The sequence below is a fragment of the Carcharodon carcharias genome, chromosome 12 (assembly GCF_017639515.1).
Source record: "Carcharodon carcharias isolate sCarCar2 chromosome 12, sCarCar2.pri, whole genome shotgun sequence".
In the NCBI taxonomy this organism is placed as follows: Eukaryota; Metazoa; Chordata; class Chondrichthyes; order Lamniformes; family Lamnidae; genus Carcharodon; species Carcharodon carcharias.
In genome coordinates this window covers 68,739,707-68,755,149 of record NC_054478.1, presented here as the reverse complement: position 1 = coordinate 68,755,149, position 15,443 = coordinate 68,739,707, and the positions used below count along the sequence as shown (strand labels likewise).

Below are 15,443 nucleotides of genomic sequence, written 5' to 3'. Positions count from 1 at the left end.
TCACAATGTCGTGAAATCAGTTTGCGATTGTCCATTCAGCCTGTCGATTGCGGGCCGCATTCCCCGCCATCGGACATCGGGAGCATATCCTCCCCGCCCCCCACCCCACCTCCACCAGATCATCTGCCCAGATCAACGGGAAAACACACCAACGTGTTTCACAACAGCATATATAAGGCGTGCACTTGACAGGCTGCACTTCGCTCGGGACTTCAAGGTTTGTTTGCCTACCTTGCTTCAGTTACCACTCGCAGTCATCAGCGCCAGGCTTCACAGAGAGCACCACATCGCTTTTAGAGCAGTTCACGGGTAAGTCTCTACCTACCAGATCAGCCATATGTGGGTAGTTTTTCAATGGCTGCAGGGCAAAGTTTTGCCGAGGGAAGGGGGAGAATTGGCCTCAGGCAAGGGAAGAGGCTGCAGGACGAGAGCTGTACTGGGGACAGAGGGTAACCCATGGTGTGTGGTGGGGCACATGTTTTTCTGTGCAAGTGGCCTCAAGATGGTGATGCCTGAGGAGGCAATCTCCAGAGTACATGCGGCCAGATGGACATGTGAGGGTAAGTGTGTGAGAATGGGTGACGATGTCCCTTGAGCTGGCAGTGAGTGAGATGTCAGGGAATGTGTGATGGGCTTGAGTATATTAGTTTAGAGTGATGAGGTGGTTGCCTTACCCTGGCTGCGCGGATGAAAATATTCATCCTCTATCTGCAATGGATGGCCAACTTCCTCTGTGCAACATTGGCATTGATCACCAGTGCCATCAGCTACCAAGCCAGAGTAAGAATGTAGCTGCCCCTCCTGCGGCCTGAACGGGGATGGAGGACATCACAGCGGGCCTCCATGGTGACGAAAAGGCGCTTGTGGACTGCAGCGTTCTTGCCTTTCGGGGCCATGTCTTCTTTGCTGCAGTCCTAGGCTGGAAGCACTGAGCGCGGCTGTACTTTAAATGTGGTGCCTGGCGTAATGAAGTGGCGAGGTGACAGTGTGGCAGGCGAATCAGAGCCCGCCCACCATTGAAACGGCATGTTTCCTGGGAATGCATAAGTAATGTGGCAGGTTTGGGATGATACAGCGTGAAAACCTGCCATCGTGGCCAGCGGGTTAAATGTCATTTTACCCACCCGCTACCACACTTAGAGCAAACCTGGGACGATTCTGCCCTATGGCTTCTTAAGCCCTTTAAAGTTGATCATGGTCATCAAAATATTTCATTCCCAAGCACAAAATACATGATAGCACAAATCAGTATCTTAAATTGAAGTGGCATCGAACTGGCCCTAAAGTACGTTATGAATCTTTATAACTTTGAAATCAAACAATTGAGAAACATTTTTATTCTAAGCTATGGAAGTCTATCATATACTGGTTTAGTCTATCTTCTTCTTTGAATGTTCTAGCAGTTTTCTTACTGCAGTTGAGTATCCTTTAGCCATACATCTGAAAACTGATCACATCCAAAAACTGAATGTTTTTTTTTGAATAGGCCCGAATGTGAGCCAACATGAACCTCACCAATCTTTTGCATGGGAAACCTACGACCCGAGACAACTTTGCTTTATTAACATCCAAATTAACTGCAATGTAATATTATATTACAGGTGTAGTAAGTGTTAACAGGTAAGAAGTAGAGTGTGTGAGAGTTGGTAAATGGAGAAACAACCTAGTATTTGTGGACTATGGCTAGCCTAGGCTCAGGCTGTTGTAATGTAAGTAGGCCTAGACCTACTCTATGTACAGTAGCTATATCAAATCCGAAATCCAAAAATATTTGAATACCAAAACGCAATCAGTCCCAAGGGTTTCTGATAAAGGATGCTCGACCTGTAGACAACCTTGTTAGCTGGCGGTGTGGAGATTTTGCAATTAACCTTTGGTCATGATCTGTTGCTATGCATAGTGAGAAGAGGAGATGTTCTTGCAGCCTGGAGTGGCATTCGACCACTGGTGTCTGATCCCAATTCAAAAGAAACCAAGTCAATTTCCCGCAATCATGTTGTGACTGTGACTGACAGCAGACTGGTGACTATTGCAGGTATTATTCTTTGAAGCCGATAAATATGAATTCTTGTATTAACATTGGTGAACTGCATAGCATATCTCTCTATTCCTTTCTCCCTCCTGTACTTAGCTAACTTCTCCTTAAATTATCTAATGTGTAGCATATTGGTCTTTTTTTTGCTCTATTGGCTAGTTTGTTTTAGCTTAATTCTTTTTATGGACAAAGAAATTTTATTTTTCTTTTATAGATTGCAACATGTTTAAAGTTATAGATAAAGGGAACGCTCCTGATAACCCAATGCAAATGCAGAATTCTCGGTGTATGGAATCTGCTATCTCCCCAAGCTATATACTGGTCTGAGAGTATAGCAACTCAAAATAGTTAATCTTGATACATTCTGGGGGAAAGGGTAAATATGCACAGGGCGATATTGATGGTTCTATCGAAAACAAAGTTAGAGGAACTTAGAAAGCAAAACAGCTGAAATATGCAGAGGTGCTGACTGAGAGGAAAGATGAAAGTGAAAAGTGGGAGATCTGCGAGATGAATTAGTAAGGTGTGGATTTTTGGGAGCATGGGCAGGGAGATTCTTCACAAAGGTGGTGAAGAGAGGAAGAGTGGCTAGAAGTAGAATGAATATTGGCGAGTACATGAATTTTTAATTATCTTAAGAGAAAGGGTTTTAAGATGAGGAGGAAGCTGCCTGATAATACCTAATAGCCTGCATGGTGAGAAAAGTAGTAATCCTGCTGTCTGTGATAAAATGGAGTTTACAAGTGTACAAATGTATTTTATAGGTGGCAAGTGGACCACTTATCGTAAAATGGCAGAAGAAACAATAAATGCTGCAGTTGAAGCTTGTAACCTGAATTTAGCAAAACCGTGCAGGACAGTTGGACTTCAACTAGAAGGATCCCATGAGTGGACTCCTACTCTTTACATTACATTGGTGCAGTATTATGGTCTGGGGACTGAGGTAAGCAATGTCAAATGTTTAATGGAGCAAAAATTATTTTGTTCCAAACAAAGGAGCCACATTTGGAATTGTGAAGCATGTGAATCCATTTCTTTGATTTTTTGAAGTGGGCTATTGATTTTGAAATTATACTATCTTTGTGTAACACTGAAGCTTTCCTTAAGTAGCTTAATTTGGAATTCTTGAATAATTTGATAATTCATTTATTTTAGCTGTCTTAGACATCTCTGGCACTACGTACTTTTAACCAAGTCGCCATCAAATGCTATCCAACACAAAAGTTATATTCACAGAATCTTAACGGCATAGAAGGAGACCATTCAGCCCACCATGTCTGCACTGGCTCTCCAAATGAGCATTATGACCTAAAATATTCATACACAAAATCTATATTCATGTCTTTTTAATTACCTCCCATTGTACTACCTATGCTCTGGTCGACATCTCATCCTTAGACATTTTTTCTGTTAACTCTGAGGTGCTTCAGGGCTTTGTTCCTTCTTCATACTATTGGCCTCCTCCAGATGGTATTTAAACCTCCTCCCTTTTTATGCTGATGATTCAATTCTACATTCATCAACTTTCTTCAGGTTACATGATGCCTATACACAGATCTTCCTTTGTCTCACATAAACTGCTCAAGTAGCTACACCAAAGTCTCCTCCATGGACAGGATTTTTTGGATGGCGGGGTTTTCCCACCCCACCATCAAAAATGTCAGCAGGGAATGCATCCCTGCCAATCACAGCACTGCCATGGCTGTTTGACACTCCAGGGAAGGGCAGATACCTGGCAAAATGATTGCCTTATCTTTTTTCCCTTTGACGTCTGCTTCTGGGAAATGAGCCTACCTTTGGAGCAAAGGTCAGGAAAATTAGCCCTACAGTGTTGAGATATGCAGGCCATGCATAAGTCGGCCTCTTTAAGTTACCACATGTGTGACATGCACAAAAAAAGTTAAGAGGGCCATGCACTTAAATACATCTCCACTACGCTCTCAAAAAAGAGGGTACATGGGTTACAAGTGTGCATGTTGATACTTATCTAGACTCAGCTCCATTTGGACATCCAGTGAGGAGGAAATTCCAGAACCACAACTCATTGGGTAGAATGTCCCAGATGCTTGCAGTGTGAATGTGAAGGAATTTTACTAACACAACACAATTAATGCAAAAATAATAGCTGTGCATTTTAATTGATTTTTAATGATGCTATTGTTCTTTAGGTTGCTCTCCACCTTGCTTCTACTTATGGAGACAAAGCTTTTCAGGTTGCGAAGTTGGCTCAAGTTACTGGAAAGAGATGGCCCATAGTTGGCAAACGTTTGGTGGCTGAGTTCCCATACATTGAAGCAGAGGTATGAAACAGCATTATTATTCCGCTAATGTTATTGGTTGATGAATAGAGTTGAAATAATCTTTGTCAACTTTGCTGTAATTAAGAGAGTTCTTATTTAAAGCATGTGATATTCTGAAATGCTGAAAATCTCAATTAGTTTTGGTATTGAAGTGGCGATGTTCTGAAGTTACGGGACCAGAAAGGAAGATGGTTGTGGTTGTTGGAGGTCAATCATCTCAGCTCTAGGACATCACTGCAGGAGTTCCTCAGGGTAGTGTCCTCAGCCCAATATCTTCAACTGCTTCATCAGTAACATTCCTTTCGCCATAAGGTCAGAAGTGGGGATGTCCGCTGATGATTACACAATGTTCAGCACCATTTGTGACCCCTCAGATATTGAAGCAGTTCATTTCAAATGCAGCAAGACCTGGACAACATCCAGGCTTGGGCTGACAAATGGCAATTAACATTCATGTCACACAAGTGCCAGGTAATGACCATCTCCAATAGAAAAGAATCCAACCATCACCCCTTGACATTCAATGGCGCTACCATCACTGAATCCACCACTACCAACACCCTGGGAGCTACTATTGACCAGAAACTGAACTATATGGATTTGCCGTATAAACACTGTGGCAACAAGAGCAGGTCTGAGGTTAGGAATCCTGCGGCGAGTAACTCACCTCCTGACTCCCCAAACCTTATCCACAATCTACAAGGGATAAATCAAGAGCGTGATGGAATACTTTCCACTTGCCTGGACGAATGTAGCTCCAACACCACTCAAGAAGCTTGACACCATCCAGGACAAAGCAGCCCGCTTGATTGGCACCCCATCCACAAACATTCACCCCCTCCTCCACACCATCTACAAGATGCACTGCAGGAACTCACCCTCTCCTCCCTTTTATTGAGAATCCGGTTTCCATATAACAAACACTGCTCTGAACTCATAGCCAGTCTGTTAACCTTTTCCTTAAAACTGTTGTCTGATCCCACTGTGATCTCTAGCACCTGAGGGAACTAACTGAAGGAGAGCCACACGTATAAAGGGATTACAAGGAAGGATGAGAAGGCTGTGTTGCCTGCTGGGTCAAGGGTTAAGGACATCTCCTCTGAGCTGAAGAGGAACTTGGTGTGGGAGGGGAAGGATCCAGTAGTCATGGTGATTATGTGTACCAAAGACAAAGATATGACTAAGAAAGGCTCTACTGAGAGATTCATAGTAGCTAGGAGCTGAATTAAAAAACAGAAACACAAAGGTAATAATAAGATCAAAGAGTTGAATGGGTGGCTCAGAGATTTGTGTGAAAGAAATGGGTTTTGATTCATGGTACACTGGTACCAGTATTGGGGAAGGAGGGAGCTATAACGTTGGAATGGACTTCACCTGAACTGTGGTGGGACCAGTGTCCTGGCGAGTTCTATAACTAGGGTTGTAGAGAGGACTTTAAACTAAATAGTTGGGGGGTGGGAGGGGGTGTTTCACCTGAGGAAAGATTTGGAAAGTTACAGAGAAAGGACAAGGCAAAAGTGCAGGGTAACAGTACATATAATGATAACTAGAGTGAGACGGATGGTCACTCTTGAGATTATCAATGAGTGTTCTAAGTACAAAATTTAAAGTTTTCTACCTTTGACCACAAAAATGGTGGTCCTGCAGGGTGTGGTTCTGCAGGCAAAGTGGGACAGCATATTTTTAGGGCACCTTTTCTAGCCCCCTCCCTATTTGAGGTGAGCAGAGTGTACCCTGAAGAGGATTTCTCAATCACAGATGCTGCTGCCAAAGAACCTTCTGTCCCAACACAGGTGTCCAACAATTTTCATGGGTCTGTCCTCTGTGTGCAGATTCTTGATTAGAGACTGGCAGGCTCACAGCCCTGTCCCATTCACCAATTCTCCATCACCACAGAACTTGGCAAATGGACCCTGGTAGATGCCTGAATGTGAATTTGTTTAACATGGGGACCTGGGACAATGTCATTGTCCATATGATCTTAACGGGTTGATGGTTTGATTTCGGTAACATGATGACCTTGACCATCTTGCTACTTGCTACACCCTTCTTCCACCTTTGCTGCTGGTGAGACGAACAGGCTCCCTTTGCCTGTTTTGCCACTGGGGACTTTTTAAACCGCACTTTGTCTGAGAGCCCCCCACGTCTCAAAACCTGCTGCCAGAAGTGGCCCTATCAGGAGCAAGGTGCTCCCGACAGCATCACACAAGGGATTGTCGGAGAGCTAGATCCTCTCTACCATTTCAAGCTGCCAATCCACGGAGGAGGTGTAACGATTAGAGTGGATACAGGGGAACCAGTAGATGTAGTATGCTTGGATTCCAAAAGGCATTCGATAAGGTGCCGTACAAAAGGTTGGGGGGTGATATATTAGCATGGATAGAGGACGTGAAGCAGAGAGTAAGGATAAATAGGGCATTTTCAAGCTGATAGACTGCACTAGTGGAGTGCCACATGCATCAGTGCTGAGGCCTCAGCTGTTTACAGTCTATATTAATGACTTAGACAAGGGGACAGAGAATAATGTATCTAATTTTGCTAATGATACAAAACTAGGTGGGAATACAAGCTGTGAGGAGCACACAAAGATGCGGGGAAGGGATAAAGACAGGTTAAGTGAGTGAGCAACAAGGTGGCCGATGGAGTATAATGTGGCTAAGTGTGAAGTTATTTACAAGATCGCAAGAATAGGAAAGCAGAATACTTTTTGAAAGGCATGAAACTAGTTGGAGAGACATGGGTGACTCATACAAGGAACACCAAAAGGTTAGAGTGCAGATGTAGAAAACCATGGACATAGATCTCGGCACATAAGTTGACCTGACATCTAAGACAAACCCATTTTTTGGCCCCAAAATTCATGTCTTTGCAAATACTCGGCCTATAAGTTGACCCCCCCCTTTTGAGCTACGACATGCAAACCAGCATTAGTAGTCAGCCTCAATTTTTCACCTCACAAATGGATGTTTTACTTACCAGTACCTTATAACTGGGTGCAAGGGGTCAAGCAGGTGATACGGGCTGTGTTGCCAAGATGCATGGGAGCTTAAGACACACTGTCACAGAGCAGACCCTGCCTGGCGAACAACAAAGATGGTGACCACCCCACCCTCGCCGGTGGTTCATTTTTATATTTGTTGCATAAGTCGATCCTCATTTTTAGACAGATCTTTCAAAGCTTCAAAAGCCAACTTATTTATACACCATCATCTGTAGTATAGGAAAGCAAATGGCATTTGGGCTTTATTGCAAGTGGATTGGAGCACAAAAATAAAGAAATCTTGCTAAAATTATACAGGGCTTTGGTGAGACCCCACCTGAAATACTGTGTACAATTTTGGTTTTCATATTTAAGGAAGGATATACTTATTTTGGAGGCAGAACAGCGAAGGTTCACTAGATTGGTCCCTGGGATGAGAGGGTTGCCTATGAGAGGCTGAGTAAAGTGAGTCTGTATTCACTGCAGTTTAGAGGAATGAGAAGTGATCTCATTGAAACATTCATAATTATGAAGGGCTTGACAGGATAGATACAGAGACATTGTTTCCCCTGGCTGGGGAATCTAGAAGGCAGTTCCAGGATAAGGGACCGATCATTTAGGGCTGACATGAGGAGAAATTTATTCAGCAGAGGGTTTTGAATCTTTGGAATTCTCTACCTCAAAGGGTTATGGATGCACTATCATTCAATATATTTAAGGTTGAGATAGATTTTTTGGTCTCTCAGGGAATCAAGGGATATGGGGAACAGGTGGGAAAGTGGAGCTGAAGCCCAAGATCAGCCATGATCCTATTGAATAGCAGAGCAGGCTTGATGGGCTGTATGGTCTTCTCCCTCCCCTATTCCTTATGTTCTTAAAGAGCAGCTGGTGTACCTTGGCTGTTCTGGTGCAATTGCTAAACATCCTGCTTCACTGGAGGCTCACGGTGGTGGCAATTTCAGTCACCTCCCTCAACAAAATGTTTATTTTCTTGGCAATTTTGCAGATTTGAGTCCAAACAGACCATCGCCCCCTCCGTTCCTCAATTGCGAGGACATGTAAGTCCGGTTCTGTCAAATTCGATGCTGGATTCTTCAATCTGACTGCCACCCTTTTCACCCAAGTTATTTTCTTCCTGCAGCCGCTATCTCTTTATAGCCTGTTACTGCACCAGGTCTAAGTCGCCTGCAGAAATTTTTCACCCTCAACTCCCCCTTACTGCCCCCCCACCCCAAACCCCAGCCCACAACTCTAGGTGTGTTCCAGTCCTCCTCTCCTCATCCCCTACTTGCAGCTGAATTCCAGCCCGTACACTAATTCCTCCAATCCACCCAGAAATGCACTGCAGGGACTCCCGCCCACCAGATTTTGAAGTCTTCAGCTGATTGACAGATGAAGCTGAGAAAAAAAGTTTGGTTTTATTACTGCTGAAATATATTTTAAAAATTCTGTGCATCTTATGTAGGTGAGGTATGCTGTGAAAGAGTACGCATGTACAGCTGTTGATATCATCGCCCGCCGTACACGTCTCGCATTCGTGAATGTGCAGGCTGCTGAAGAGGCACTTCCACGTATTGTGGAAATAATGGCCGCAGAATTGAACTGGTGTGAGAAACGAATGCAGGTAATCTACTTGTTTTTTTTAAATAAATTCCATTTTAATAGATGACTGTAGCTAAATGAAATTTTGATAATTTCAGGTAACACCCTACAGGATTCCTATGCACTGTTCCTTCATTATTTACTGCGAGCTGAATATAATAAATGCATCTGCACAGACCAAACATCTGCCCTTCTTAGTATTTGCTGTAAAGGAGACGCTGTTTTATTGAATGAATTATAATGAGATAGCTTATATCAATACACTTCTAATAATAGTTTTTATTTTATTCAAAATGTGTCTAATCCATTGAATCAGATGATCTGAGTGGGATTTCGGTATGGAATGCAGCAATTAGGAATTTACTGACTAGGTTTTTTTCTTTGAAGTGGAATTATCTTATATGGAAATAACAATTCCATGATTTGCAGGAAGAAGCTTTTTTAATAGATTTGTGTCTTTACAAATTACCCTGTAGCTGGAGGATTTTTATTGGAAAACAAACCAAGGAAATATAGATGTCTTGGTGAATTAATGACCATTTGTAGTTCTATTCTCTCACATAATATTGCTCATCAAATAGGCCTTGTTTAAGTTCATTCAGTTTATTCTCTATCTGTAATTTTTAAACAGCTACTCTGCTTTTATCACTGTTAACTACGCATTAAATTGCACTGTGGATTTTAAACAGATGCTTGATTGCATTCTGTAGATTGATTTTATTAGAATTGTTAATAATGTAAAGTAATAAATATAACTTCTAACTTTTTGCCATAATTTAAGAATTAACATTATTATATATTTAATTCCTAACTCCTGATCCTGATTCTTATTGCATATATTTAGGATGAATTGAAGGCTGTCCAGCAGTTTCTGTACCACGAAATGGGCTACAAGGCTCGATCTGATCAACTAACAAACACAGAAATAAATCTGTTACCTTCAGATGTGGATAGGTGAAAACAATCATTTTCTTTACTTTTTCCGTTTTTCCTCCACACCCTCTCTCTTTACCTCTTCCAGATTTTTTCAAATCCTTTATTGCTTCAAATTGGTAAAATTGCTTTTCCAGGTACACAAAAAGGTTTCAGAAATTTGATGAGGATCAGAAGGGTTTTATCACAATGATTGATGTTCAGCGTGTGTTAGAGGTAAAATAGTTCTTTACTGCCACAGGTGTTCTTAGTTCGTCTGACTATTTAAAAACAGAATTATTTACAGGAGACTGTAGAAGCAGTCCATATTTAATTATTTGTTTCAGCACAATTTTAACTGCTGTGTTTTTAGTTTTCTATTTGTTAAATAATAAAATTACGTGAACCTTCAAACTGTTATTACAGACCTCTCGTAATAAATACTTCGCCACAATGGAAACACTTATCACTGGCAGAAAAGCCCAAACAACAATGAGATATACCCTTTATATTTACTGCAAAGTAGCTTTTATGAGTGTGTAATAATAATGAATTTCTAAATCCTAAACTATTTGATTTTTGTTTGTCTTTCATATAGAGCATTGGTTATCAGGTAGATGAACAGACTCTCCATGAAATGTTACACGAAGTTGATATAAACAAGAATGGGCAGGTAGAACTAATTGAGTTCTTGCAGGTCGGTATCTCTCTTTTCCATCAGCTTTAAAGGGAATGATGGTGTAATTTGGAAATAATTTAAATTGTTTAGATTATTCACTAAGATTCCTTCTTTGAATAAAGAGGACTGTTCAGTCTTTTGGCAGTAATTTAATTTATGTGTAAGATAAAATTGAGGTTCTTGATCTGCTTATTTAACTTTGTCCCCAAGAGCGTTTGAGTTTATTTTTCCCCTGAAAGTTAAGTTTGTTTTTGTAGATCTTGTCCTGGGTAGGTATTTCAAATAACTGCCAGGTCTTTCCTCTATGGTGACAGTGATGAATGCAGAACATGAGATAAATTAATGCTAGGGATTTTGGTCAATGTCAGGTCTTTCTTCGCTGTGTCAAGTTAAACAAACAAGATCAAGGCAAAGGAAATGGTAATTGTCCTTCCTGAGATGAGCTGTAGATAACTGCATTGTGGTAGCAGATTGCAGATTTTTTTACATTCTTTGTCTGCCATGACTATTGTTTAATAAATGTTTATTTGAATGTAATGACAGTGATCTCAAATGTGTAAATAAACTGTTTTAATTTATTTACTCTGCCAGGCAGTAATACAGATTGTAGAATGTAATAATTAAACTGTAGTTTCAATAAATAGAAATTGATGTGTATAGCCATGTGATGATATCCATGTGTTAAAATCAGAGGAATTTTAATGCTCAGTGTAAACTTTAGGCATTAATTATATCTCCAATTCCAATATTAATTTAATTTTAATGGCCAAAAAAAATCATGGGCTCCATACCAGAAGTGCACAATTAGAATATTTGACTTTGTATCTCCTTGTCGATGATGAGATTTAGCAGTTGATATTTAATTTCACTAAATGAATGTCCTCCAGCAATATAAAAGGTGTGATGCCATGATTGTAGTCATTTTAATACACGCTTCTTTTGAACAAAAAATACTACAACCACATTCAGAACAGAGAAACTATACAAATAATGGAAATATATGAATTACTACTGATTACAAACCATGCCTAACAATGCAGAAAGCCATCTAAAACTAGATATTTCCATGTAATGATATGCCCATTGCGAACTTTACTGTATTTCACAACTTTAAATGCTTTTTTGGTGAGTCAGAGCTTTTACTCTGAAGGGGAAAAATTACTTGTTTAAATTGCTAATGTACAGCTCTATTAAACAAACTAATACTGAATACTCTACAATGCTGGGAGAAAATAAAATTGGCCTGGTGTGGTTTGAGGAAGAAATGGCCCATATCAGTGTAAATCCATATTTGGTAGCGTTTGCCTCCTCTTTTGAAATTGAAGACTCATTCAGTAGGACAGCAAGTATGAGTAGAGAATTTCTCTGTGAAAAAGATCAAACAACTATTTCAGCAACAGTTTTTAGAAGATTTACAAACATACAAGTAGAAATCATGTCCATGTCCTTTAACCAGAGTAAAATGCTCTTATTAAAATACCACCATTTGTTCGAACCCAGATCTTTATACAACAGTGAAAAAATGAGGATAATATTCGCCTTCATCATCTGGGTGGTATTCTGGCGGAGTGAATGCCCAGCTTGATGCACTGAATCAGATTACTGGCCACCTGGTGAAAGTGGAAATTACCCCAGTATCAACGGTTGCCATGTTACAGAACATGCTGCCTCGTTGAAAGTGAGCAGCATGTTCTGTTATATGATGCTGCTGATTTTGATGTGGGTCTTTCATGCCATCTTCAGTTTCACAACTGCAAATGCCCTTTCTGGCCTTTATTATAATGGGGATGGAATATAAAAGTCGGGAAGTCATGCAAAAACTGTACAGAGCATTGGTGAGACTGCACCTGGAGTACTGTGTAAAGTTTTGGTCTCCTTATCTAAGGAGGGATATACTTGCATTGGAAGCAATTCAGAGAAGGTTCATTAGGCTGATTGCTCGGATGACAGAGTTGTTTTATGAAGAAAGTTTACGCATGTTAGGTCTGCACTCATTGGAATTGAGCAGAATAAGAGGTGATCTCATTGAAACATATATGATTTTGAGAGGGCTTGCCAGTGTAGACGCTGACAGGATCTTTCCCCTGTTCGAGAAACCTAGAACTAGGGGGCATCGTTTAAAAATAAGACATCTCATTTAAGACAGAGATGAGGAGGAATTCCTTCTCTGAGGTGGTCATTGGTCTTTGGAACTCTCTTCCAGAGAGAGCAGTGGAAGCTGGGTTATTGAATATATTCATGGCTGAGTTATAGATTTTTAATCTAAAAGGGAGTTGAATGTTATGGGGGGCAGGCAGAAAAGTGGAGTTAAGGCCAAAATCAGATCAACCATGATCTTATTGGATGGTGGAGGAGGCTTGATAGGCAAAATGGCCTACTCCTATTGCTATTTCTTATGAACTAATTGGGCAGGGTAACAATACAGCTTGAAATCTTGTATTCTTGCCAAGATGATGTGTGTACAATAGAATCACATTGCATAATTTACCCATTGATAAGTTAACAAACAATATGATCAATACAAATTTCTTTAAAAAGATTTCCTTCAATTGCTTTTCTTTCTAGTTGATGAGTGCAATCCGAAAAGGTTCAGTATCTGGAAGCAGATTGGCTATTTTGATGAAATCTGCGGAAGAGAATCTGATTAAAGGAGATGCTATTCCTGTGCACCGCAGTGGAGGAGGCTTGTGAGTCTTGCTCACTAAGTGCAGTATTGGCCAAAAGGGAAAACAAGATTTCCAGTTGTTGATGCGACTGCAGGCACAAAACTTGATACTGCAGGACTTTTATTTTGCACTGTTTGAGCTTTACTCCTGTTGAACTTAGTAGATGCATGAAATTCTGTATCTTCCTTCTCAAAGTCTTTTCTTCGACCATTGTGCTTCACAACAATCTGATTGTTGCATTATATTAGTAAATTATTCAAATATAACATATCTTTATATCTTGTGTAAATTTTGATAACTAAAGTAATTGTAAAATCTTCTGTATTTCACCAATTGAGATTAATGCAAAACAGAATAATGGATCAAAGTACAACATTTATCCTCCGTCCTGCTTGGGAAGAGGGAGAGTAATTTTATCTGTCTATGCCAAAAGTGGTAAATGTAAAGTAACTCAAAAGCGTATGAATGATTTTCATGTTTTATGGGCAGTGTCTCTGGTGGATAAGTCTTTTGCATTATGCTGTCTGGAAGATATAGTTTTTATTTGATACAACCCATTTTTATTTTCCATTCAACTGCTCATCTATTACTCAAACCCAATGGCTTCAATACTTTATATTGCAATCAAAGGCTTTGCCAGTGACTTATTCTCTCACCCTATAATAGAGCTTATCAAAGAAGAATGTACTGATGTTATTCATATGCCCATCTACAAATCTGCAAATATTTGTACTTTCCTTTAATAAAACTTTGATTAGGTTTGATGCGAATATAATGAGTAATTGTGCTTTTCATCAGGTTTAATAATAGGTTTGCTGGGGGTCACGTTTTTCTGACTGTTTGGGCCAGATTTTCACTAATGGCTCAAGAATTGAAAGTTGGGCCACTTCCTGGCGTTGCATTCCCGAGGTCTGAGTGAACCTGCACATACATGTTATTTTCACCCTGTGAAATCAGGGGCTGGCTGAAGTTGGGGCTGCTGCTTCCCATTGTGGACCTGGGGTGGGTACAGAGGCGGGTGGATGCTGAGGCCAGCATTTTAGAAGGCCCGCTTCCGCTTACTGGCACATCGACTCAGTTCTGTGGGTGATTGTTGGGCCCCCTAGCCGTCACCCCTCACTATCCACTCCCCATGCCCCCTTCATACTTCCTATCCCCACCTATACCATCTCATATCTCTCATGCCCCCTCCATTTCCACTGTTAACAAACCTCATAAGTTTTATAATAATACTGGGAAGTCTTTGCTCATGAAATTAAAAAAAAACATTCAAACTCCACATGAAAGAATTTCTCCTGTTGTAATCTTATAAAAACTGTTAGTCAAACACAGGCAATGACATTCCCCTCAAAAAAACCCCTCTGCTTTGAAATGCTCATAAATCTGTCAAAATAAACAAACAAGCATTCAAAACCTCTTAAACCACTTCAATCCTATTAGCTGTCAGTCCTCTTCACAGCAGTGTAAACAACACCTGCTGAGCTAACTCCATTAGTGAGGATTGGAACTCAGCCATACATTCATTATGAAATTCCACTGCGTAACTGAATGAACAAACCCCCCAGAATTCAATGCAATTGAGTCTTTAAAGTTACCTGACCAGATTGCCATCTGCTCATTCTTTTCAAAGGCTGTACAGATGAAGTTTCAATAAAATAAATCTGGCATATTGTCAACTATTTCAAAGGCTCACCCGATGTCTGGATTTTAAATCAGTGTAAAAAAACAAGGGGCAGTGTCCAGATGACACACTAAATTTAGATTTTCAACACTGTTGAATGCAGAGTAGCACTTTATCCACTGGATAAAGTACTCTAATGCATGTGAGCACTTACAAAATGCTGATCACCTTAATGGTCTCTTACTATTTAGGGATAGAACCAGATGATCAACCACTGCATTATAAACATACTTACATTATCATACAGCATTATCTTATATTTGAAGTTGGCAAGAGCTTTTAAACTTATCTGTCAAAAGCTTCTCAACTCAGGCTTCTCCCAAGGCTAATGAACTGATTGACCTGACGTGTTTCATACATGCTTCATGAACCTACTCATCTCACTGATGATGTCAATCTCTGGGAAATTCACAATTGAGCAGGCAATTAAAAGGCTGAACCTGAAATCTCTTTGGGAATCAGGTGAAAAATGTGAATTTAAGGTCCCCCTTTTGCATCTATATTCAGATGCCTGACATGGATTTGCCCAGTGTCAAATCATCAAATTCCGGACCTATATCAGTAAACATTATTTTGATGCCACACCAA

At 40.5% G+C, this 15,443-nt stretch overlaps 1 protein-coding gene across 1 annotated transcript in view; it reads left to right on the top strand.

The window, feature by feature from the left end:
• Window positions 1-13,944, top strand: part of gpd2 (glycerol-3-phosphate dehydrogenase 2 (mitochondrial)) — a 190,055-nt gene extending 176,111 nt beyond the window's left edge. The window contains exons 10-17 of the mRNA XM_041201033.1: window positions 1,901-2,035; window positions 2,800-2,978; window positions 4,204-4,335; window positions 8,781-8,939; window positions 9,762-9,871; window positions 9,988-10,066; window positions 10,428-10,526; window positions 13,074-13,944. Coding sequence (XP_041056967.1) covers window positions 1,901-2,035; window positions 2,800-2,978; window positions 4,204-4,335; window positions 8,781-8,939; window positions 9,762-9,871; window positions 9,988-10,066; window positions 10,428-10,526; window positions 13,074-13,199 — 1,019 coding nt within the window. The 3' untranslated portion in view covers window positions 13,200-13,944. The remainder of the gene's footprint in view (window positions 1-1,900; window positions 2,036-2,799; window positions 2,979-4,203; window positions 4,336-8,780; window positions 8,940-9,761; window positions 9,872-9,987; window positions 10,067-10,427; window positions 10,527-13,073) is intronic.
• The last annotated feature ends 1,499 nt before the right edge of the window (window positions 13,945-15,443 follow it).